The sequence below is a fragment of the Macrosteles quadrilineatus genome, unplaced genomic scaffold (genome assembly GCF_028750875.1).
Source record: "Macrosteles quadrilineatus isolate MER2022 unplaced genomic scaffold, UCM_ALF_1.0 Scaffold_1__1_contigs__length_201487025, whole genome shotgun sequence".
In the NCBI taxonomy this organism is placed as follows: domain Eukaryota; kingdom Metazoa; phylum Arthropoda; class Insecta; order Hemiptera; family Cicadellidae; genus Macrosteles; species Macrosteles quadrilineatus.
The window spans coordinates 63,259,317-63,285,023 of NW_026542594.1; the positions used below are offsets into that span (position 1 = coordinate 63,259,317).

General features: G+C 36.7%; 1 protein-coding gene across 1 annotated transcript in view; it reads left to right on the plus strand.

Annotated features, from left to right (window-relative positions):
• Nucleotides 1-16,440, plus strand: part of LOC128997664 (uncharacterized) — a 29,274-nt gene extending 12,834 nt beyond the window's left edge. The window contains exons 3-4 of the mRNA XM_054423306.1: nt 15,594-15,836; nt 16,322-16,440. Of these exons, the coding sequence (XP_054279281.1) occupies nt 15,594-15,836; nt 16,322-16,440 (362 nt within the window). The remainder of the gene's footprint in view (nt 1-15,593; nt 15,837-16,321) is intronic.
• Nucleotides 16,441-25,707: the final 9,267 nt, after the last annotated feature.

The following is a 25,707-nucleotide window of genomic DNA, read 5'->3' on the forward strand; positions in this document are numbered from 1 at the left end:
CAGTTGATATTGTCATTTATTACAAATATTTCATCAAATTACACCTTTCAAATGCCCTTGTAAATAATCCTTTTGTTGTTTATACAACGTTTCCAATATGATAAACTGTTTTAAGGACATATTAAAGGAATACAATAGTTAAGTTTTCTACTACGAGATACTACTATTTGATTGAAATTAATGTTACAAAACATATTTCAACGTATTTGTTTAGTATATTTTGGTATAAGCCATTTTAACACAAGCCTATAAGCCAACCTCGTTAACAACATTTTGCATTTTCTATATATTGCGGTAAAATACTAATTATTCCTTCCATTATTTTTTCTTAATGGCTTTAAAACGAATATACAGCTAAATTAATGTTTTGCAAAGTTATACTATGAAAATAAATGATTCTTCTCTCACAAAAAATTAAAGAAAGAAGATTGTATTAACAAAACAGACCTTAAAGAGTATTTATTAAACTTCCATTAGTTCTAACTGGAGGGGATAAAACTTATTAACAGTGAATCTTCTTTGTAAAATGTAATTGTTTTCACATTTTTCCAGCACTTGGAAACGGTAAGTTTATCATGTTACATAAACCATACTAAAGCTAAGATTTCAAATAACTCAGTATTGGGTTTTGAGATCTCAAAACTATTATTAAATATATACTTTCATGTATATTACAAGCTTTTATATTTATTAGTTACCCTAGTGAGCTTTGTTTGACAAAATATCAATCCACACGCTAACCATTGAGTAAAACAAAAACATAGTAACAGACATTTAATTCATTTTAGAAGCAAAAGTTAATTGCGTACACCTTAATTTGATTATATTCACCTTGGTTTTATTAAAATGGTATTCCAGAAAAAAACACATCCACTCCTTTTAGCGAATTTCCCCTACAGGGAATAAGCTATTACCGTAGCACTCATGGTAAGTCCTGGACCCGGGACCGATTTACTTTTTCGTTTTGAGGTCCCTAGAGACCAAAAATACTATCCGTCCAAATTCATACATACATATATATATATATATATATATATATATATATATATATATATTTATATATGTGTCCATTGGCACGATAACTCGAGCAAAAATCATCCGATGTTGATTAAATTTGGTACAACGTGTAAACCTACGTTTTTTCGAACGAGTTCGCGAACCAGCATGATCAGACTATGGGAACAGGGGTTTATGGGGGGTTTTGTGGGGTAAAAATTGTGCAATTTCTTTCCAAACCATTTTGTAGAGCTTAAAAAAACAAATAATTTAATATATTCAAGCGTTATTATGCGTCTAATGGTTACGGAGCAAATTTAAAAAATCTGTAAATTTAAAATTCCCATGTTATTCTTATGGAGAATAAGAAAAACAGATGTAGTTTGCTTGTTTATGAACATATTTTGATCAAATTTGGAAAATGCATTCATTTCATGCTAGACTATCACATTTTACAAAAAAAAATATATATCTTTTTACCCTCCATGTTGCAGCAAACCTAAGTACTCGTTAAAACAATCCTATCTATACTATTATATAAAAATCTAATGGTGTCTGTATGTGTATTACTAATAGGTGCAAAAACTACTGAACCAACTAAGCTTAAATTTTACAGAAATATAGCTAACATACCAAGGACCATTATAGGACTATTCACATTTCGACACTGACCGTAGGCTTTGCCCCTTTGGCTTTTACAGTTCTGAGGTGAGGATTTTAAAAGTAAATATTGATTGGTCTCCATGACTGCGATTAGAACACTAACAATGTTTGTTTACATTTGCTTCAATTCAATGTAAACAAGAAGAACTGCTAAATTGCATATTTCACAATTTCAGACAGCTGATACAAAGAAGTTAAATATAATATTTTCCATAACTATGAGGTAGTTTTATTTTAATCTAACCTTTTATCATGGATTATTTATTCTAAAACTGTCAATGATTATAGAAAAAAAAAATTTTATAACCGTTGCTGTATCAACTCCGGCTCTGCTTTGGATTTTTCGTCTCAGTTATGAAAATAATGTTATTGATATGTTTTCATGGAAACAGTATGAAAATTACAATCCTTATAGATGTTTTGTATGAATTTGGAGGCTATTTTAAATAAATTTGAACTGCTTAACATGTGTTAGATTAACTTAACATAACTTGCACATCACATTGTTTTTTATAAGTATATTTAGGTAAATTTAGTTATTGTGTTTTGCTAAAACTATGCTTAAATTAAACTAAAGAATATCATCAATAACAAAATTGTACGTCATTGATTTTGTGTTCTAAAATCTGTTGTATATGTGTAACTATATTAAATTATCAAATGGTAATAAAAAATACTCTTATTTATCTTAACATAGCTTTCAGTTCACATTAAATTTATTATTTGTGTTTTGCCACACCACTGATTAAATTAAACCAAGGAAAGTATCATAAAACTAAGCAGTACACAGTGTTCTTTTGTTTATAAAATCAATAAAATATTTGTTACTACCTATGTTTACTTAATGGTAAGTTTGAAAATTTAAAGGCAATGGATGATGGAACTGGTTAAAAGAACTGGTTTGTATATTAAGTTGTTTGTTGATATTTTTGTAGAGTAGAATCAGAGATGCAATGAAACATATACTGTATTTGCTATTACATTTTTAGTCCTCGACACTTTGATAATCATATTAGTTTTGTATGCTGTCTTTTGTGCTAAATTATTTGTTTAACATTTTTTATAGTAGGCCTATAGAAATAGTTTCTTTAATATTTCAAAAGACTGTATTTATAAGGCACAAGAATACTTCTAAAGTTTATAACAGCTGACTTAGTTTTGCTAATGATTTATTGTGATTGAAGAAATTGAAGATTGAAGGATTTGTTATTTAATATGAAGAAGAGTGAAATTTTAAAAAAATATCCATTTAAATTTAATAATAAGTATTTTTGCAACTTCAAAATTGAAAATTAAAATGCCAATTATAAATAAAAAGATATGTAATTAAGGGAGATGAAGGTAAATCGTATAGTTTAATTCGAAAATTTGGTCAGTTTTTCTCATATCAGCCTACACAAGATTCAAAATTAATCAAAACCAAAATGGTGGTATCCACTACTTACGAGATTTAAAAATCATAGCTTAAACCTTTCTATTAAGGCCATAAAAGTTTAATTTTGTTTCTAAAAGCTTTGGCGGATGTGTAATTACTGTACTATATGCAACTGATGTAAAGATTAAAATGTTTCTACTTTGTGTCCTCTTCCCGTTGCAAAGCACGGGTACAACAGCTAGTACTCTAATACGAGCAATGTTTGCTTGTATGTATGTATGTATGCTTGCTTGCTTGCTTGCTTGCAAAAAAGATCTCGAATACTGCTCCGACGATTTTCTTCAAATGTTGTAAATAGTTTATTTCTGGCCTAAAAACGAGTTTACTGCAGTTAGAACTGCCAACAAAAATCTAATTACGTAGGAAAATGAAACTGAAAATCACATTTTTTTAACATAAGTCTTATGGGTTGCTAGGTAACCATGTTGGCTGAATTAAATAACAAGGAAAAAGTAAACAAAAGACTTGAAGTTGTGGCATGTGTTCGTAATAAGCCAACTACCCACAGTATACTAGCAAATTATAAATACAGTACAAAAGGAAAAAAATCCCTTGTTAATATTTAGCAAAGATTATACTGAAGATTACTCGATATTATTGTAGTCAAGGGTAGCAGTGCGAAGTCTGGGATCTGTTTATGACGATTAGATTATGGTATCTGCAATCCTAAATTGCTATGGGAAGGGAAGGAAACAGGTCCGCGACGTAGGGAGAGGTGAAGGAAGTAGTAAAGGCAATCATAAAATGCTATGGAAATAGAGGGAAACAGGTCCGTGACGTAGGAAGTGATAAGGAAGTAATAAAGGCGAGCGGTCCGGAGTGTGGGGACTGTTTATGACGATAAGATTAGGGTATGGGCAATCCTAAAATGCTATTAGAAGGGAGGGAAAGAGGTCCGCGACGTAGGAAGTGGTGAAGGAAGTAGTCAAGGCGAGTAGTCCGGAGTGTGGGAACTGATTATGACGATTAGATTAAGGTATCTGCAATCCTAAAATGCTATTAGAAGGGAGGGAAACAGGTCCGCGACGTAGGAAGTGGTGAAGGAAGTAGTCAAGGCGAGTAGTCCGGAGTGTGGGAACTGTTTATGACGATAAGATTAAGGTGTCTGCAGTTCTGAAATGCTATGGGAAGGGAGGAAAACAGGTCTGCGACGTAGGAAGTGTTGAAGGAAGTAGTCAATGTGAGCTGCCTGGAGTGTGGGAACTGTTTATGACGATTAGATTAAGATATTTGCAATCCTAAAATGCTATGGGAAGGGAGGGAAACAGGTCCGCGACGTAGGAAGTGGTAAAGGAAGTAGTCAAGGCGAGTAGTCCGGAGTGTGGGAACTGATTATGACGATTAGATTATGGTATCTGCAATCTTTAAATATAATGGGAAGGGAGGGAAACAGGTTTGCGACGTAGGAAGTGGTGAAGGAAGTAGTCAAGGCGAGCTGTCCGGAGTGTGGGAACTGTTTATGACAATTAGATAAGGGTATGGACAATCCTAAAATGCTATGGGAAGGGAGGGAAACAGGTCCGCGACGTAGGAAGTGGTGAAGGAAGTAGTCAAGGCGAGCTGTCCGGAGTGTGGAAACTGTTTATGACGATTAGATTAAGGTATCTGCAATCCTAAAATGCTATGGGAATGAAGGAAAACAGGTCCGCGACGTAGGAAGTGGTGAAGGAAGTAGTAAAGGCGAGCTGTCCGTAATGTGGGAACCTTTTATGATGATTAGATAAGGGTAAGGGAAAACCTAAAATGCTATGGGAAGAGAGGGAAACAGGTCCGTGACGTAGGAAGTGGTGAAGGAAGTAGTCAAGGCGAGCTGTCCGGAGTGTGGGAACTGTTTTTGATGATTAGATTAAGGTATTTGCAATCCTAAAATGCTATGGAAAGGGAGGAAAACAGGTCCGCGACGTAGGAAGTGGTGATGGAAGTAGTCAAGGCGAGTGGTCCGGAGTGTGGGAACTGTTTATGACGATTAGATTAAGGTGTCTGCAATTCTGAAATGCTATGGGAAGGGAGGAAAACAGGTCCGCTATGTTGGAAGTGGTGAAGGAAGTAGTCAATGCGAGCTGTCCAGAGTGTGGGAACTGTTTATGACGATTAGATTAAGGTATTTGCAATCCTGAAATGCTATGGGAAGGGAGGAAAACAGGTCCGCGACGTAGGAAGTGGTGAAGAACGTAGTCAAGGCGAGCTGTCCGGAGTTTGGGAACTGTTTATGACGATTAGATTAAGGTATTTGCAATCCTAAAATTCTATGGGAAAGGAGGGAAACAAGGTCCGCGACTTAGGAAGTGGTGAAGGAAGTAGTCAAGGCGAGTAGTCCGGAGTGTGGGAACTGTTTATGACGATTAGATTATAAGGTATCTGCAATCTTTAAATGCAATGGGAAGGGAGGGAAACAGGTTTGCGACGTAGGAAGTGGTGAAGGAAGTTGTAAAGGCGAGTAGTATGGAGCGTGGGAACTGTTTATGACGATTAGATTAAGGTGTCTGCATTTCTGAAATGCTATGGGAAGGGAGGAAAACAGGTTCGCTACGTTGGAAGTGGTGAAGGAAGTAGTCAATGCGAGCTGTCCAGAGTGTGGGAACTGTTAATAACGATTAGATTAAGGTATCTACAATCCTAAAGTGCTATAGGAATGGAGGGAAACAGGTCCATGACGTAGGAAATGGTGTAGGACGTAGTAAAGGCGAGCCGTGTGGAGGTTGGGAATGGATTTATGTATCTCCAATACTAAGACTGCTTTCAGAGTGAACTAATGATTTTCCCCGAGCAAAGCTCGGTCCCCAGGTACTGTTATTTAAATAAGGAATAAAATTAATTCCCTATTTAAATAACATGGTTTTAACATTGTTTTTCTGGATTTACACTAAAATGTCTCCTTAAAAATATCACATTTAATGCGATATTTTTAAGGAGACATTTTAGTGTAAATCCAGTCAGGCAAATGGAAAGTCGCTTAGTCTGCAGGTTTGCTGCGGCGGGAGTATTTAATAAGTTAATGTGAAAACCTAGTTATGTTAAGTGAAATAAAACTATTTTACCATCATCCGGGTGTTTAATTTTATAAAAAGTAAAAAGTATTTTTTTAACATTCAAGTTGTTTCTCTTTATTTCATGACTGTTTACAATTCAATCTCATTGCTTAATTATTATTGACAACATCTGTTAAACAAATTATTTAAAACAAAGACTTGTTAGTTAATATGTAAGTAAGTAATATACAAACATCTCCCTTTTTTAGCCGTCTTGACTGTCCTTCTTTTTTAACATAGATTTAATTTTTCTTATATGGTGTGTGTTTCTTCTTAAAACAATATTACTTTCTAATTTTACCAAATAAGAACGAGGTTCCGGTAATTTTTAAAAAATCACACCAGGATTCCAAAATTAGGTTTTAATATCCCGTACTAAAACCTCTTCTCCCACTTAAAATTCATCTTCTTTCTTCAAGGCTGATCTGTTATACATTTGTTCTTGATACCTTTTGCTTTCATTTATGCTTTCATGTACCTCAAAAGAAACTGTTTTAGGCTGTAAATAACTGTTTGGTATAGGTAGTTTTGATCTTATGTGTCTGCTGTTTAAAAGCTGAGAAGGTGAATAATCCAATTTTGCAAAAGGTGAGTTTCTATAATTTAATAAGAAGAGTTCAAAATCGTGTTTACTTTCAGCACTCTTCCGTAACATTTGCTTTACAATTCCTACAGCCTTTTCTGCTAGTCCATTACTTTTTGGATAGTGAGGACTTGATGTGATTATTGTAAAATTCCACTTTATAGAAAACTGTTTCATTTCATAGCTATTAAATGGTTGATTATCAGCCACCAAATACATAGGGATCCCATTTCGACTAAATAGCTCTTTGAATTTACCAATTATTGTATTACTGTTTTTACTGTTCAACTGAAATACATCAATCCAACGTGAATAAAAGTCAACAGTTACAAGATAGTATTTACCTGCATATTCAGCAATATCAGCTCCAATCTTGATGAAGGGTATTTGAGGAACACTGTGAGCTTTTAAAGGTTCATTCAATTTTGAACGTTGGTGTTTCATACATATAGAACATTGAGATACTGTATTTCTTATGTCTGATGACATTCCTGGCCAGTAAAAAAATAAATTGGCAGTTTTCAATATTTTAGTTGTTCCCAGATGAGTCTCATGCAGGTGTGACAGCATAAATTTCCTCAGTTTACTTGGTATTATAAGTTTGTCATTCAAATAGAGTAATCCATCTTGATGAGTTACATCATTTCTCATATTGAAATAAGTCTTTAGATCACCATCATTAACAGATTTTGGCCATTGGGTTTTACTAAATTGTATAACTTTGTTTAAAACATCATAATATCTTGTTTCCTCTTTAAATTCCTCGGTTCTTCTATCACTGAACTTCACTTCAGAAGATTCAATACAATGCACAATACCATCTAAGGGTTCATGCCATTCAACCTCATCTTTAATACCATTCCGAGATAAAAAATGTGCAATATGCATGTTTTTTCCTGGCAAATATTTTAGTTTAAAACTGTATATCATTAATTTAAGTCTAAGTCTTCTTATTCTGTTATTGACAATTTTATATTACAAATTGACAAAAGAAGTAAATGGTCAGTAAAAATTGTTACATTTTCATTTCCATATATATAGTTGTGGTATTTCTTGCACGAAAAACAAATAGCTAATAATTCTTTTTCAATTTGAGCATAATTAACTTCTGCTGTGGTCAGACTTCTAGAAAAGTAGCTAACAGGCCTGCCATTTTGCATGCAACAACACCCTACAGAATCCTGTGAAGCATCACATTGTATTTCAATAGGAAGAGATGGATCAAAATTCCCTAAGACCTGATTACTACAGAGTGATTGTTTGATTTTTTCAAGAGCATTATTAGAATGATGTTCATACCATTGCCAGGGAACATTCTTTTTTAGTAAATCTCTAAGAGTTGATGCTATTGAAGCCAAATTAGGGACGAAATTTCTGATGTAATTTACCATACCTAAAAATCTTTGTAATTCTACCTTAGATGTAGGAGTTTTAAAATTCTTTATTGCTTCTATTTTTGAAGGATCCGGTTGCATCCCTTGTTCACTGAATATAGCACCAATATACTTTACCTTATTAACACAGTATTGCATTTTACTATAGTTAAATCTAATATTATACTGTTTTACTCTTTCCATTACCTGCTTTATAATTTTATAATTTTCCTCTTTAGTATCAGTAGCAATGCACAAATCATCGAAACAGATTGAAAGACCTTTAATATCTTTGAAATATTTGTGTACCAATCTTTGAAATATTTCAGGTACACAAGAGAGGCCAAAAGCTGCCCTCAAAAATCTGTAAGTTCCAAAGATTGTGCTGAATGAACACATTTTACTGGATTCTTCATCTAGTTTTATATGATAAAACCCGTCTTTCAAATATAAAATTGTAAAATACTTCTTATTACTTAAGTTTGGCGCCCAAGTCCTCTAGCAAAGGAATTGCATACCACTCTCTTATGATATATTTATTAAGTTGTGTAGGATCAATACAGATTCTTAAAGATCCATTTGGCTTTTCTAGTACTACAATATTGTTGACCCATTCAACCGGCTCTTCAACTAGCTTAATAATTTCATTGTCAATCAGCGAATTTAATGCCTTTTCAAATTTATCTTTAATTTTGTATGGTATTCTTCTAGCAGAACTTACTTGTGGTACTGCATCTTCCTTTAATTTTAACTTACAAATGTCAGGGAAACAACCCACACCATCAAACACATCTTTATAATTGTTATAAATTTTAAATTTTTCTTCATCTTCTATTACTGATAAACCTTTAGCAACAGTATCTACCTTCTTTATTAAATTTAAACTTAGACAAGATTTCAGCCCTAGGATTGGAGTACATTCTCCACTGACCACTACTAGCTTTACAACATCCATTTTATTTTCTGTCTCAATCTGTGCATCTATGTATCCTACTGGATTTATTTGAAACCCCCCGAATGAACTTAGTTTGCTTAGGTTTTTCTTCATCGTATTTTGTAGTTTATTTAGTTTTACAAAGGAATATGGGACAATGTCTACTTCAGACCCAGTATCAAGTTTCATTCTTACATTGAACCCTTCAACTTTAACACTTTTATACCAAGCTTTTTCTTGATTACCAATGGAATCAACTTCACAAACTGTGTTAATCTCATAGCCTTGGCAATTAGGCACAAAAGAACTACTACTTTGATCAGTTACTTCGTTACATTTCTCATTAGAAAGAATATTTAAGTTTGTCCCACACATACTTGCAAAATGATTTGACTTTTTGCATTTACTACAGATCTTACCCCAAGCTGGACATTGTTGTTTTCCATGACTACCACTACATCTGTAACATTTAAAACATCTTTTACCTGTTTGGTCCATTTGATTTCTCTCCTCCAACTTACGTGTTCCAGCAAAGGTTTTAGTTACTTGATGAACTTCTTTCTTCTCATCATGAATATTTGTAATTTGAAGTACTTCTTTCTTCTCATTGATTTCATTCATATTTTGTTCGGTTAACTCCATTGTTTTGCAGGTTTCTATTACCTTTTCCAATTTTAAATCTTCTCTCAAAAGTTTTTCTTGGACATTTTTTGAACTTAATCCCAGTATTATCTGAGCTCTCAACAGTTTTTCCTCCTGTTCTTCAAATTTACATGGTTTGACTAAATTTTTTAGGTCCGAATAGAATTTATTAAATGATTCATCTTGTTGCTGCTTTCTTTTGAAAAACTTATAAATATCCATGTTTTTATTCCTTCTTGGCGTGCAATACTTCTCTAGTGTCTCTAATATCGTTTTTACTGTTTTTGGTTCATTTTGTTTGAAATCTTTATAAATTTTCAATGCTTCCTTTCCTAGTAGGTTTTTAAGCCTTGCTGCTTGTATAGAGTTAGGTTTCTTTTCGGTTTCAGTGGCTATAAAATATATCTCCACTTCTTCTTTAAATGTCCTAAATTTTCCTCCAAGTTGCCTTCAAGGCTTAGGATATCCGGTTTGTTTAATTCCATTTCCGTGTATATTCTTCTGATATTATTCTCAATCAAATCTTTACCGACTGCGCCATGTTTAATTTTATAAAAAGTAAAAAGTATTTTTTTAACATTCAAGTTGTTTCTCTTTATTTCATGACTGTTGTATGAAACAATTCAATCTCATTGCGTAATTATTATTGACAACATATGTTAAACAAATTATTTAAAACAAAGACTTGTAAGTTAATATGTAAGTAAGTAATATACAAACACCGGGCACTCAAAAGTAACCACGCATGAAATAAAGCTTAAAAGGCTTTTAGATTATACTGTAGGATGCAAAGCGTAGACTCCAATAAATTTAAAAAGTTTGCAGTAACCTAAACGACAAGTAAAAAAAAATTAAAATAAGTAATTCAGAGGTGGTAAAATGTAAACTGTAATAATTAGGGGAAATTAGTTTAACGTATAAGAAAGTTAGACTTGCTATAACATAGATGGTACTAACTGATTGTTATGCTAGTTGTACTGTAATAAGTATGGTTACTAGGCTAGGCGTTGCATATACATTCTTTGTTTTATAATAATGGCTTATCTATTGAAACCATTTTAATGTTTTGTTGAAATTCTTGTAAACCAAAGTTGCCGACCTCACAGGTAGCAAAGGCCTGGCTGCAATTGATCATTTCTACAAGTACTTGAGGCGCTATGGCGTTTTAACACCGAAACATGTCCTAGCTTGACCAAATCTGTTGAGCCGTGACGGGATTACGTCAGTAATCTAGCCTTACATTATGTCCAACAGCTTCGGGACCACAAACTTTCATTTTTATTTTCTTTGTAGGTCACGTAAAGATAGCTACAAACCGAGGAGTGATATTTTTGATATCAGTGCCGTAGAATTGAGCGTACGGGTTCGGACAGATTGATTAGTAATTCAAAGATATTACGAATTGACTTCTGTGTATTTACTCTTTATTCGTTTAGAAATTTCTGTGGTATTGTTCATAGTATATTTTGGTGTTAATAAGAAACAGTTTAACATTAGTATAGAATATGCTCTAGGGATTACATTTCAATGGTACTATTCGTTACATTATTTTTGAATGCATATGTCACACAACATGTCTTGCTGTTCGTTATAGCTGGTAAACATTATTCTATTTTGTAATTAATTACTTAAAACCATTGCATTAATGATATGTTTCCAATTATTGTATAATATACCTTTTAACATATTTATGCAAACTTTTGTTAAATAGGCCTATATCGATTATTTGTTGACATGCCGTAATCATATACTTGGAACCTAAGGTAATATTGCACCATAACTATTAAACATTTTACTATGGAGTTTTATGGACAATAAAATGGTGATTAGCGTTTTTTTATATTTCATTTCGATCCAATGACCTTTCTTTTAGGGTTTATGACTCCAATTTGTAAATCTGATGTTAACTTAAAGGGTCAACAGAAAATTCGGATATTAACTAAAAGGGTCAACAAAATAAAATAATTAATACAATTAAATAAAACGCTAACAGAAATTCCCTTATACTACAAAGCGAGACGTGAATAAATTGATATGCGTTACTTACAATGCAGACTATCTAGCCTAGATAGCTGTGATAGTTGCAGACAGTCAGGCTATCACTTCTAAAGGATTTCATGGAATTTATTCCACTCAACACCCAAGATGGTTTTAACATTTGTAGGTTGCTCCCCTAAGACACTACATTTTAGTTGGGGGAGAAAGCTGGTCTAGTGGTTAGAGGGCGGGACTCCGGTTCCTGGGGTCCCGGGTTCAAATCCCGCCAAATCACCAATTTATTTGGCCGAATCATCAAGTGATAATGCCGTAACCCCTAGGTCTAGCCTGAAGTAATGCGGAAAAAATTCCGGCTCGTGCCTGGCGTCCTTGGGGAATATCTTGATAGGGGATTATATTGAAAGTTTATTTAATAATCACTTAAAACACCTTGTATTTTTCAAAAGATGGCATGTTTGTGCCTTTTTGAGCAGGTCGTAATACCATTTCAGTCTAACGTTTCCCTCTACTAAAATATTGTTATATTCATATCCTTAATGCATAATAGGTTTGATGTTTATGGATTTAGGGATTTCTCCATTTAACTACCTTAAGTACAGAAGAAGCTTAGTAACTATCGCTGGGGGGTTACAACACTTACCTGGGACCTCAGACATGGTCAAGACATGGACGTAATCCTCTGACAAGATACTCTCGCTACCTTTATTGGCAAAGATTATAAAAAAAAACTTTTGAAATAAAGTAAACGAATGTTTGTGCTCGTACACAATTATACAATAAATGAATGGTAAAACACGTACAGAACAGTTTTACCCAATAAGTTCAAAAGTGAGTCCCTTTAGGAGTTTATTATCAGAGCCAAACGTATACAAATTCTGGTCTTTCACATCCATAGTTGCTTGCATATTTAAATGTAACTAATTAACATAAGCTACCATGAGCTACAAGTGTAAGAGATATTTGCTAAATTTGTATTTTAACCAATAAAATAAAGTTGTCTTTTTGTAGTCTCAGTATCAGGTCTCAACCAAAACATTTACTAATAAATTTAGTTACTTTTAAATTATAAATTTAATAATCGTAATTACTCATTTGTTTCTTCAAACTATCTATCTATCTGCCTGTTTATATCCTTAATAAAAAAAGGGGTTTCCACAATATAAGGTGTTATATCCCTTTTTTAGCCCTCTTTCTTAACCTATTTCTACGATTGGTGTACAATTGTAAAACTTATAATCTAGATAATGGTAAATAAAAAGTGAGATTTACTTTAGAACTTCGCCCCCTAGCATTTGAATTTTTTCCCAATTTGTTCTCAAAGATTCAGCGATGCTGACCAACCTTCTAATAATTTAAATTTGACCTAATTTTATGTCAGTTGAATGTTTAACAACAGTCAAATTGTAATTAAGCAAAAGTTTTTTGAAAATGGATTTTAAAGAGGCAATTTTTGTTTACTGTAACCTGATTGAAGCAGGTAAGTGTTGTAGATCTAAAAGCACCAAATTTAATTGATTTATTATAAGTAGTTTTATTCACTCAATCTGTCTCCAACAAACATAATCATAGAGGTAAAAGGGTATTGCATTATGTTCTTGCCTTGGAATCCAACCAAATTAAAATGCTCAAACTGCGCACGGGTCTAATCGTTCGTTTATATTACTATTATCATTATCGATTGAGATGGAAACGCTCCCCAGGAGCGGATTTTAGCCTAAATACGAGTGAACGATGAGTGTGCAGTGTAGTGAGAGGCCTTGTGTAGGTGTGTTACGGACTAATACCAGATGTTTCATTAGCCAGGACCGTTTATCAATGATCAAGGACAGTTGGCTAAAATTTTGAACCGCCAAAAAGGCTCTAACTTTTCTCAGGATCGAACCAGAGGTGTTAATACATCCAAAAGTGCCCCTTGTCGTGGTAGATGGGAAGCGCTATTTAGCATACTTAATTAGTAATTATATTGTAATTTAAACTTTTGAACAGTGAAATTATATTTCTTCCGTTTCTAATTAATTTGTTGGAAGTAGCTTAACATTTTCTATTCTAATAACTGGGTATGTTTTACTGTGTATGAGATTTATAAATGAATAGGTAAAACAAATATGTAGATAATTGTGATGCATTCGACGGTTTCTTAGTATCGTAAGGGTTACTTAGGAATGTAATATTACATAGGGAATTATACACAAGACACCCATAAGGGCAAGCATTATAGGGGAGGGTTGGTCAAAATTACCATGTTACAGAGGCGGTCTGTTCCATTCATTACAAAACCAATAAATAATATATAGCCAAGGTATAGTACCTTTTAATTATATTATTTTAAAGTCATAATGTTTTAAATCCTAAGTACACTTACTATAGTTTGTTACTATACTCTAATTGTTATTATACTTTGTGCACTTACTATAGTTTTATACTTGGTAACGTGAAATGAAAACAATATTCAGACTTCTTAAAAACGTAAGCTGTTAATGTTTTTATGTACCAGGTTTCAGTTTTATATTACCGTTTCCATCCTCTGATAAACTCAAATTGGAGTTTGGTATCAACACTTCCTTGGGTAGGGAAAGTTGTAAATCCTTAGAAATAACGTGATCTTTTACAAAAGCCTAATCTTCAGCACACTGGTTCACAAACCCAGGTTCTGCAGCATGGACGAGGGGCAACGCCAATACACTCCACCTTTTGAAACATCTTCAAAACCTCTTAAATGCTCTTTACAAATAGACGTTTTCGTGTTAAATAATAGAATTGAACGTAATTTTGTGAAACGAATCAACTAGTAAACACATTAATTTATTAAAAGATGATGGAGCATTCCTTTTACGGACTTTTAAAATACTCCAAGATTATTTAGAGGGGAAATAAAATAGAAAACTTGCTAAACATATTAGAAACTTGTTAGTGGCATCTTTCTATCCAAACCATTTGAACGTTATGTGTTCATAATAATGAAATAGGTATAATCTGGAGTGGTTAAGATAGACAAAGGCAATTTTCTTTCAAATTTCCAAATTGAATTTTGTATGTTTAATTAACTAGCCTCGTTGGTTTCAAATGTAGCCCATAGCAGGGATGTAGACAGTCATAGGATGGGCTAAAGGTTAGGTTAAATCGAAACTTTGAACGAAACTGGACACGCTGCACCAGAAGATCGTAGTCGTAGTGTGTTGCCAACCTATTTCCAAGGGATTATGTGCATAATAAAAGCACACTGTTTTGTATTGTTTGGTTAGAATACTAATTGGCGTGCGACAAAGTAAAAACTGTGTGACAAAGTAAAAAGTGTGCGGCAAAGTAAGTACCCACAAAGTAAGTACCCCACTACATTTCACTATATTTGATCGTTGTATTTCGCATGTTGTAATAAAAATACAAATTTACGGATGTATTGTATGTCCATTTTAATGGTTGAGTTTGTTTATGTTTATATACTTTTTTTACTAACTGTTTTTATTGTGTTATATAAGTAGCCCATAGTAGCTAAACAATAGTAATTTTCTATTAGTTTTTGGCGGAGAGTACGTTTTAGACGGAAACTTTTCTGAAATGGTTTTCACATAAAATGATAATGTAATCGATTTTACTCAAAGTGGTTGCTTTTCCCTTTGATTCCATCTCACAAAATATAACTCAAAGACTGACAATATTTTACGTAAAAGCTCCAGACAGAATTTCGTTTGAAGTCGCTCCTTTATATAATCATAGAATCTGCATCGTCGTCTTCAATACGAGAACTGCATCTAGTTGTAAATCTTATATCAGTAAATTCAGAGGATAAATAATTTAGACCAATATTTAATACTTTCGTGCGAAAATACAGTGTACATTTCAAAATTTCAAAAACAACGAAAACATCAAATTGTTGGTTTACTTGGTAACATTTAAATATTTGAATCTGTAATTAAGGATCAGTTGTACAAATATTTCGAAGAGCACAATCTGCTCATGACCGGCCAGTGTGGCTTCAGGGCGGGTCTCTCGACCATAGATGCTCTGGATAAGCTTGAAGCAGTAGTACTGCATGGATTTGAGGCTGGAGGCTTTACTGGGGCCACCCTGTGTGATCTCAGTAAGGCTTTCGACACGGTCGACCATCGGATACTGCTGGATAAATTTAATTTTTATGGAGTAAAGGGCTCTGAACTCAGGCTCATGGAGTCATACCTGGCTGGGCGTGAGCAGAGGGTGCTCATAAATGGACATATCTCTAGCCCTTGTCAGATCACTCATGGTGTCCCACAGGGGTCTGTACTTGGCCCCCTTTTGTTCATTATCATGACCAATGACCTCATTCCAAATTTTGGAGGAAATGTCGTCTGCTATGCTGATGACACTACCCTTTTCAGTTTCTCTAAAGACCTGATAACTCTAAATGGTCAAATGTCTGAGTCCATGGGGATAGCATCAGCATGGTTCCGAGCTAACTTTTTTAAGTTAAATGAAAGTAAATCCCAAACCATTGTTTTCACTTTAAATCAGATGGATCATGAAGTTTCAAATGTTAAATTACTAGGCCTATATTTGGATCCAAAGTTAGACTGGCACTGTCATATTTCTCATGTCTGTGGTCGTTTGTCTAGGGTAATTTTTCTCCTGAGAAGACTTAGAGACTCTGTACCCAAGGAATGGTTAAAAACAGCCTATGTAGCATTTTTTCAGAGTGTACTTCTGTATGGTTTGCGCCTGTGGGGCTCCGCATCTGGGGTCGAGAGGGTCTTGCTTCTGCAAAAGAAAGCAATAAGGATTGTGAATGGTGCAGATTATCTGGACCATTGTAAACCAATCTTTGTTGCCGAGTCCTTGATGACAGTTTACAATCTCTTCATTTTGCAGTGTCTCATGTCATGTAAGAGGAAGCTTGGCACTCTCGAGCTCAGAGGAGGGGTCCACCACTACAACACTAGGAATAAGCAGGATCTAAACATACCTTATGTTAGACTAAAGAAAACCCAGGCTAGTAAGGAAATCTTAAGCTTGAAATTAATGAACAAATTGCCTTGTACAGTTCGGAACCTGCCAATCACTAAATTCCAAAAGAGGGTGAGGGAGTTCCTATTGGCTAACCCACTTTACTCAATCCATGAGTTTTTTGAACTTCCTGACAACTTGTAAGTATGTTTTTTTGTGAGTTTTGCAAGTGTGGTTTTATTTTCTATGCATGGAGTGTTGCAGGAACAAACAAATCATGTAATTTTTGCAATTTTTTAGTACTCTAACCTAGTATTAGTTTATTTGACTTTTTCCATACATGTATCATGTTCACGGAAATAAAGCATTTCATTTCATTTCATTTGGTAAGCTACATTTCCACGGCTGCAACCACATTCGTCTTCACAATTATAGCTTGAATAGTAATTTAATTAAAGGATTTGTATCTAATGAACCACAATCTTTCCAAGTTTATTTTATAACATCAAGGGTTTTATATGAGGGTTTAGGTAGTGACTTTTCAGCCACCCTGTATATTTGCAATACAAATTTTTTATTCATATATTTAACAATAATAAGACAACATATTTACATCAAAATAGAGGATTATGGTTTTTGTGTTAATACCAGCCATTTCTTAACTTTTCACAAAGGTGTCCTGTGGATAATGTTGAAAAAACCATGGATTTTATAACTTATAGTTTAGCCATAATTAAGCTACAGTTAATAGAGAACAAAACTACTGAAGTATGTTGTAAGTATGTTTTATAGTATGTTGAATTCAATACAAGAACCAGGTCCGAGAATGTCGCAGTCTTATCACTGGAATTTGCCAGTAATTAATTGTTGTTGTATACTACTTAACGTGATAAATGACGAACGTATAGTAGCCTGCGACATAACTGTCATAGCATTCGTTCAGTCATCCTCTCCTAAAAATAAATACCCTGGTGTATTGGCGTGGTATACATTTAGTCTAATCCAATATAATCACAGAGCGATGAATATGGTAATTCAATAACGTATTCACTCAATTCAGATCTTTTCTTTCCGAGAAACATTTTGAAGGTTTTTAAACGATAAAACAAATGAAGTAATTATTTTATCAATACATATAACGTATATGTCCACTCGTAATCATATTAAACCTAAATTAGTAAATTACTAAGTTCTACGGAGGTAAATATGCTCCAAGTCGTGGATATAACTAAGAAATATTACTTCCTATGAGTCAACAGAGGGTATATATCAAGTATGTAACTTTAGAGTTCATTAGAGTAAGTGAATACAAAAATATTAAATAGATAATTCATTTTAAGAGCAAAATACTTACAGACCAAAACCCTCATATCTCTACAGCAAACATTCCAACTTCCTTATAATACTTCATTGTTATTGCTCTTGCATGAACGATATAATATAGTTTTTCGTGTTTTCAAGGGATCTATACCCGCCTTTAATATTCTTTGAAACTAAAAATACAGTAACGCATATTTATAAATATATATATGTATGTATATGTATATTTTATTTATATACAGTATATATACATTCCTTGTTTCTTACATTTTCTAGCACGTGGTTATTTAAATTATATTATAACCCAACTTTTAACTGATAAATAACATTGAGAAACCCTATGTGAGAGATCCAACCAGCGTAGGCCAGGTAGGTTGGATTTGTAAGAAATATGATCCAACAAAAAACTTTATTTAACAAGTAAACTGAAAGCAGTTTATCCACAAAAACATTTTGAGACAATTCATAAACCCCAACTTTAAGTAAAATGTCGGTATTTTCATATTTTATCACGGCGGAGGGACACATTTACGTGTACTGGTGAAATTACCTGCTGTCAAGTGATCCTTTTGACCTTTAAAGGCGACCGGTTTCGATCCTCACGGGATCATCTTCACGTCGTCATCGTCTTTTCGTTCTTGCGAACACGTCGTTTTTAAAAAAAACATTGAGTAGACAGTTTTTAACATTTAAAACACAAAAACACAAAACACGAAAAATGGCCAATAACTTATTATGGTACCGATCGGTGGAGCGGCGGGTGACACGGAAGTTGAGTCTAGACTGACCGCTGCAAGCCGGTGTCATTGTTTACTTGTCCCCTCCCCTAATCTTTCTTATCAGGTGCACGCTTTTGTTTGTATCCATTTTCAACTATTTTTATTGCTGTGTCGAATATAATGTTAGATGCGAAAGAGAGCTTGTCGTTCAAAACATTTTGTGGGTCCTGTTTTACGGCTTTGTATATTTCGAACTCCTCAATTGTTGTCATAAATGGCCCTTTATTACATTTATGGAGTATTTCTAAATTATGTTCGATGTTACTGTAGCTGTGGTTGTAATCAATCAGATGGTTGGCATATGCTGAGGTGGATTTTTGTCTTGATTGCTTTGGCAGATGTTCCTTAAATCTGGTATTTAAGGAACATTTAAGGTATCTGTATACATGTATATATACAAGGACGTCAAAATAAAACTTTTAAAAACCATTGAGAACATTAATTTTAATAAGAAATGTCTAGAACAAGGTTTGGTACCAAATTATGTATCTGTAAAAGTAGGACAAAAGTCTCGAGTAGCCAAAAAAGCTAAAACAACTGCAGAAACCACTTGGATAAAAGGAGAAATTAAACGCCTTTATTCAAAGAAATGCATGCTAAATTAATTGCTATTCACTAAACACATTGATCTATTAAATTCGATACATTATTGTCAATTAAACATGGTCATAAATGAAATAGAGTCGCAAATAAGAAAGAAACTTGACAGTAAAAGAAAGATACAACACAAAAAACTCGAGAATCTAGCTAAGCGTCAGCTACACAATGAAATCATAAAATGCAACCATAAGTTCCATGCACGTGTAGTTAATAAAACTGACATAATATTCACAGACGACGAACTAGATCTTCTAAACAAAGGAATTAATTTCAATTTTCCAAACACGAAAAAATGTAACCTAATCTCAGAACTCTTACAGACTGAATCTACAATTAAATATATCCCAAATGAACAATCGAGAGACATTGCACGGGTTATGGTAGTCAACAAAGCTAACAAAACCTTGAAGAACCAATTCAATAAGCCCAAACAAAAGACCAAGTACCACACGCTAAAACAAGTAGCGACACACATAAGGAAAAAGCTAACTGATAACGAGGCCGTAATCACTAAAGCAGATAAGGGAAACGCCATCGTCATCCTCACGCTCAACGAATATTCAAATAAGGTTCGCAAATTCTTTGAGGAAAATGATATCCATAATATTGACAACGACCCTACTCAAAGGTTTGCTAAACAAATTAATAAAACCATCAATTCAAGCACACACTTACTTTTTAAAACGGAAATTAAATCAATGAAAGTAACAAACCCACAAGCTCCCATTTTCAGAGGATTACCTAAAATCCACAAACCTGAAACACCTATCCGCCCTCTAGTAAATTTTATCCCTTCACCTGCCTACAAAATAGCTAAAAAACTAGACAGACTAATAAGAAATAATGTGGTCTTAGAAAACAGTCACAATATAAAAAACACCATAGACCTTGTTGAGAACTTGACTTGACTTTCGTGGAAAGATAGACCACCTGGAAGAGAGCGTGCGCGATACCGCCGGGCACGTTGTCGTGGCGGGGGATTTCAATGCTAGGGCTGTCGAGTGGGGAATGACTCTCACTAATTCCCGGGGGAAGTACATCCTGGACTTTGCTGCCAGGGCTGGACTTGTTGTCATAAACGAGGGCAACACGCCAACTTTCCAGCGTCCCGGAATGAGGGGAACGATCCCAGACATCACGCTTGCATCTGAGTCCCTCTTGCCGAGGATACGAGCCTGGAGAGTCCTAGAGGATTATACGGCCAGTGACCACCAGTACATCATTTTTGATGTCATGGATAGTCATCAGAGACAAGCTACCGTGTCTCGGCAGGTGCCCGTTCGGTGGAACACCAAAAAGCTGGACGTGGCCAAATTCACCGAAGTCATACTACGGGGAGAGCCAGTGGTACCTGCTGCATCTGGCGTGGCTCACGCAGAGACATCAGTTACATCATTGATGAGGCTGATAGTCTCGGCCTGCGAAGAGTCAATGCCTCGCAGGAGATCCCGGTGCGATAAGCGACCTGTGTACTGGTGGACAACCGAGATCGCAGAACTACGACGGGCAGCATTGAGAGCCAGACGTCTTGCTACCAGGGCCAGAGAACCTGACGATAGACGTCTTAAGTCTGACGCTTACAAGGTGGCTAGGAAGTCTCTTCGCCGGGCCATTAACCGGAGCAAACGCAGTTGCTGGGAGAAATTAAGGGACGATGTCGATTCCGATCCGTGGGGCCTTGGTTACAAGATAGTAACCAAGAAGCTTGGCACCCGCTCTCCACCTTCCGTTATGGACGGGGCCTCTATGGAGAGGATCGTAAAGTCCCTTTTCCCGACTCACACACTGCGCCCATTGCGGGAGTTCGGAAGGGTGGACGACGTACCGCTTTTCAGTCTCGAGGAGTTGGAGGCGGCCGTTCTGTCCCTGAAGAACAACAAGGCTCCTGGACCGGATGGGGTACCTGGTGAGGCCCTGAAGAAAGTCTTTTCAATAAACCCACAAATCCTTTTGAGCACGTACAATGCCTGTCTGGCCGAGGGGAAGTTTCCCTTCTGCTGGAAAACAGCTAGGCTTGTGCTCGTGGGGAAGGGAAAAGGAAACCCAGACCTACCCTCCTCTTACAGACCTCTCTGTATGTTGGACACTGCTGGGAAAGTCTTGAAAAAGTTGATCCGTTCCCGACTGAATTCAGCCGTGGTTGCTGCAGGGAATCTATCCCCTCGTCAGTACGGTTTCAGGAAGGGACGGTCAACGGTTGACGCTATTGAGGAGGTAAAGCGAGCCGTAAAGAGAGCTGAGGAGTTTAACAACTATTCTCGTCGGGTTGTGCTGCTTGTAACACTTGATGTGCGAAACGCATTTAATTCCGCGAGGTGGTGCGATATGCTCGACGCACTGGAGAACACTTTCCACGTCCCGGCATACCTCATGCGCATGATAGAGGACTACCTCCGGTACCGCCTCATCATTTACGACACTAAAGAAGGCTCCAGGACGATGGATGTAACTTCTGGTGCTGCTCAAGGATCCATACTGGGCCCGGACCTCTGGAACGTCGCCTACGACAGCCTCTTGAGATCCGAGATGCCTGAGGAAACTGTCCTAGTTGGGTATGCAGATGACGTTGCGGCTTTAATAGCTGCACGTAGCATTGAGCTTGCCCAGCTGAAACTAAATCGAGTCATGCGAACCATTAACGCATGGATGGCAGAACATGGTCTCTCTGTGATTGTCATTCTGACTAAAAGGAGGATTGACATCATCGTTCCTTTGATGGTGGGGAACGTTGAAGTCCAAACCACTCGTGCCGCAAAGTACCTTGGGGTCATGGTGGACAGCAAGCTCAGCTGGCGAGACCAGATCACCCGTACGGCGGACAAGGCCGCTAAAATGGTTTCTTCCCTTAGTCGGTTTATGGCCAATTTCGGAGGTCCACGGTCCAGCCGCAGAAGGCTGTTGATGTCTGCGGTCCAGTCAGTGCTCCTGTACGGTGCGGAGGTCTGGGCAGACGCTCTCAATAAGGAGGTATATAGGATGCGGCTCGCCCGAGTGCAGCGTCAGGCAGCACTAAGGGTAGCATCTGCCTATCGAACAGTGTCCGAACCCGCCGTCCTGGTGGTTGCTGGAGTCATCCCCGTCAAACTTTTGGCGGCGGAGAGGAAGGCAATTTATCAGCGCCGTGGGGAGGACCAGGCAAGTATTGAGGAACGCACCCGGACCTTCCAGCTGTGGCAGGAGAGCTGGGAACAGGAGACAAGGGGGCTCTGGACCAGGCGACTGATACAACAGGTCCAACCTTGGGTTAATCGGCGGTGCGGAGAGGTGAACTTCTACCTCACCCAATTTCTGACGGGTCACGGCTTTTTCCGGTCGTACTTGTTCAGGATGGGCAAAGCCGTGTCACCCGATTGCATATACTGCCCAGGCATTCCCGATGACGTGGAACACACTTTCTTCCACTGCCAGCATTGGGAAAGGCCCCGCCTAGAGGCTCAACAGTTCGTAGGACTGCTGTCGGTGGACACGGTCATACCGATGATGATGGAGGGTGAGGACAATTGGACCTGTGTGTCACTTTACATCCAGGGTGTTCTCCGCGCCAAGAAGCTTGACCTCGACCGGGATGCGGTGTAGGTCAAAAAATAAATAATGCCAGAAACGGTGCGAGCCCTGTGGGCTTAGGTCACATGTTGGCCTGACTTGAAGTAATGTGACAAACAATTCCAGGTCTGTGTCCAACAGAGTAGAGGGGGTTTTTTAGTGAGTAGTCTGTGATAAACTCAGGAGTCTCACACTACAGGCTGGCTACCTGTGTGCGTAAAAGCATTTTCCCTCCTCAACCTAAAAAAAAAAAAAAAAAAAAAAAATTCTTTAGGCATGCGTCCACGTTTATAAATATTATCACGAATATTGATGAGAAAAATAATTACTTTAATAATGTTTTGGAAATAAAGAAGTAATGCAATTTCGAATTAGTTGAATTAATAGGATTTAATCACTGGTCACATATCTAATTCTCTAATAGTACATAGATATTATTAATAAGGTCTTACACAACGTAAAAAATGATGACACATTTGAAACTTTAACAATATTTTATTTTACAATCCCAAAAACAAGTTATCAAAAAATGTCGCAAGCTAAGACTTGATTTATTGGCAGAAAATGAAATGTAAATCAGGGATTATATAAACCCTGCTCAAGAACGAGATGGTTAAATAATCTTCAATACGATAACCACTATACTGGAAGCAGAATAAGACCCATCATTGCAATGAGACAAGTAACAAGTCCTGATGTATATCTCGTATGTAGGAAGATAATTGAATCAGCAAAGCACGACTTGTGGGTGACGTGATGTGCTGAGGAAGAGTTACCTAGCGTCAGACAAGGGCAGCATTGAGAATGTGTATACAGTGACAACTCCTGATGTATATCTCGTATGTAGGAAGATAATTGAATCAGCAAAGCACGACTTGTGGGTGACGTGATGTGCTGAGGAAGAGTTACCTAACGTCAGACAAGGGTGGCATTGAGAATGTTTATACAGTGACAACTCCTGATGTATATCTCGTATGTAGGAAGATAATTGAATCAGCAAAGCACGACTTGTGGCTGACTTGATGTGCTGAGGAAGAGTTACCTAGCGTCAGACAAGGGCAGTATTGAGAATGTGTATTCAGTGACAACTCCTGATGTATATCTCGTATGTAGGAAGATAATTGAATCAGCAAAGCACGACTTGTGGCTGACTTGATGTGCTGAGGAAGAGTTACCTAGCGTCAGACAAGGGCAGCATTGAGAATGTGTATAGAGTGACAACTCCTTATGTATATCTCGTATGTAGGAAGATAATTGAATCAGCAAAGCACGACTTGTGGGTGACGTGATGTGCTGAGGAAGAGTTACCTAGCGTCAGACAAGGGCAGCATTGAGAATGTGTATACAGTGACAACTCCTGATGTATATCTCGTATGTAGGAAGATAATTGAATCAGCAAAGCACGACTTGTGGCTGACGTGATGTGCTGAGGAAGAGTTACCTAGCGTCAGACAAGGGCAGCATTGAGAATGTGTATACAGTGACAACTCCTGATGTATATCTTGTATGTAGGAAGATAATTGAATCAGCAAAGCACGACTTGTAGCTGACGTGATGTGCTGAGGAAGAGTTACCTAGCGTCAGACAAGGGCAGCAGTGAGAATGTGTATACAGTGACAACTCCTGATGTATATCTCGTATGTAGGAAGATAATTGAATCAGCAAAGCACGACTTGTGGCTGACGTGATGTGCTGAGGAAGAGTTACCTAGCGTCAGACTAGGGCAGCATTGAGAATGTGTATACAGTGACAACTCCTGATGTATATCTCGTATTAGGAAGATAATTGAATCAGCAAAACACGACTTGTGGGTGACTTGATATGCTGAGGAAGAGTTACCTAGCGTCAGACAAGGGCAGCATTGAGAATGTGTATACAGTGACAACTCCTGATGTATATCTCGTATGTAGGAAGATAATTGAATCAGCAAAGCACGACTTGTGGGTGACGTGATGTGCTGAGGAAGAGTTACCTAGCGTCAGACAAGGGCAGCATTGAGAATGTGTATACAGTGACAACTCCTGATGTATATCTCGTATGTAGGAAGATAATTGAATCAGCAAAGCACGACTTGTGGGTGACGTGATGTGCTGAGGAAGAGTTACCTAGCGTCAGACAAGGGCAGCATTGAGAATGTGTATACAGTGACAACTCCTGATGTATATCTCGTATGTAGGAAGATAATTGAATCAGCAAAGCACGACTTGTGGGTGACGTGATGTGCTGCGGAAGAGTTACCTAGCGTCAGACAAGGGCAGCATTGAGAATGTGTTTACAGTGACAACTCCTGATGTATATCTCGTATGTAGGAAGATAATTGAATCAGCAAAGCACGACTTGTGGGTGACGTGATGTGCTGAGGAAGAGTTACCTAGCGTCAGACTAGGGCAGCATTGAGAATGTGTATACAGTGACAACTCCTGATGTATATCTCGTATGTAGGAAGATAATTGAATCAGCAAAGCACGACTTGTGGGTGACTTGATATGCTGAGGAAGAGTTACCTAGCGTCAGACAAGGGCAGCATTGAGAATGTGTATACAGTGACAACTCCTGATGTATATCTCGTATGTAGGAAGATAATTGAATCAGCAAAGCACGACTTGTGGGTGACGTGATGTGCTGAGGAAGAGTTACCTAGCGTCAGACAAGGGCAGCATTGAGAATGTGTATACAGTGACAACTCCTGATGTATATCTCGTATGTAGGAAGATAATTGAATCAGCAAAGCACGACTTGTGGCTGACGTGATGTGCTGAGGAAGAGTTACCTAGCGTCAGACAAGGGCAGCATTGAGAATGTGTATACAGTGACAACTCCTGATGTATATCTCGTATGTAGGAAGATAATTGAATCAGCAAAGCACGACTTGTGGGTGACGTGATGTGCTGAGGA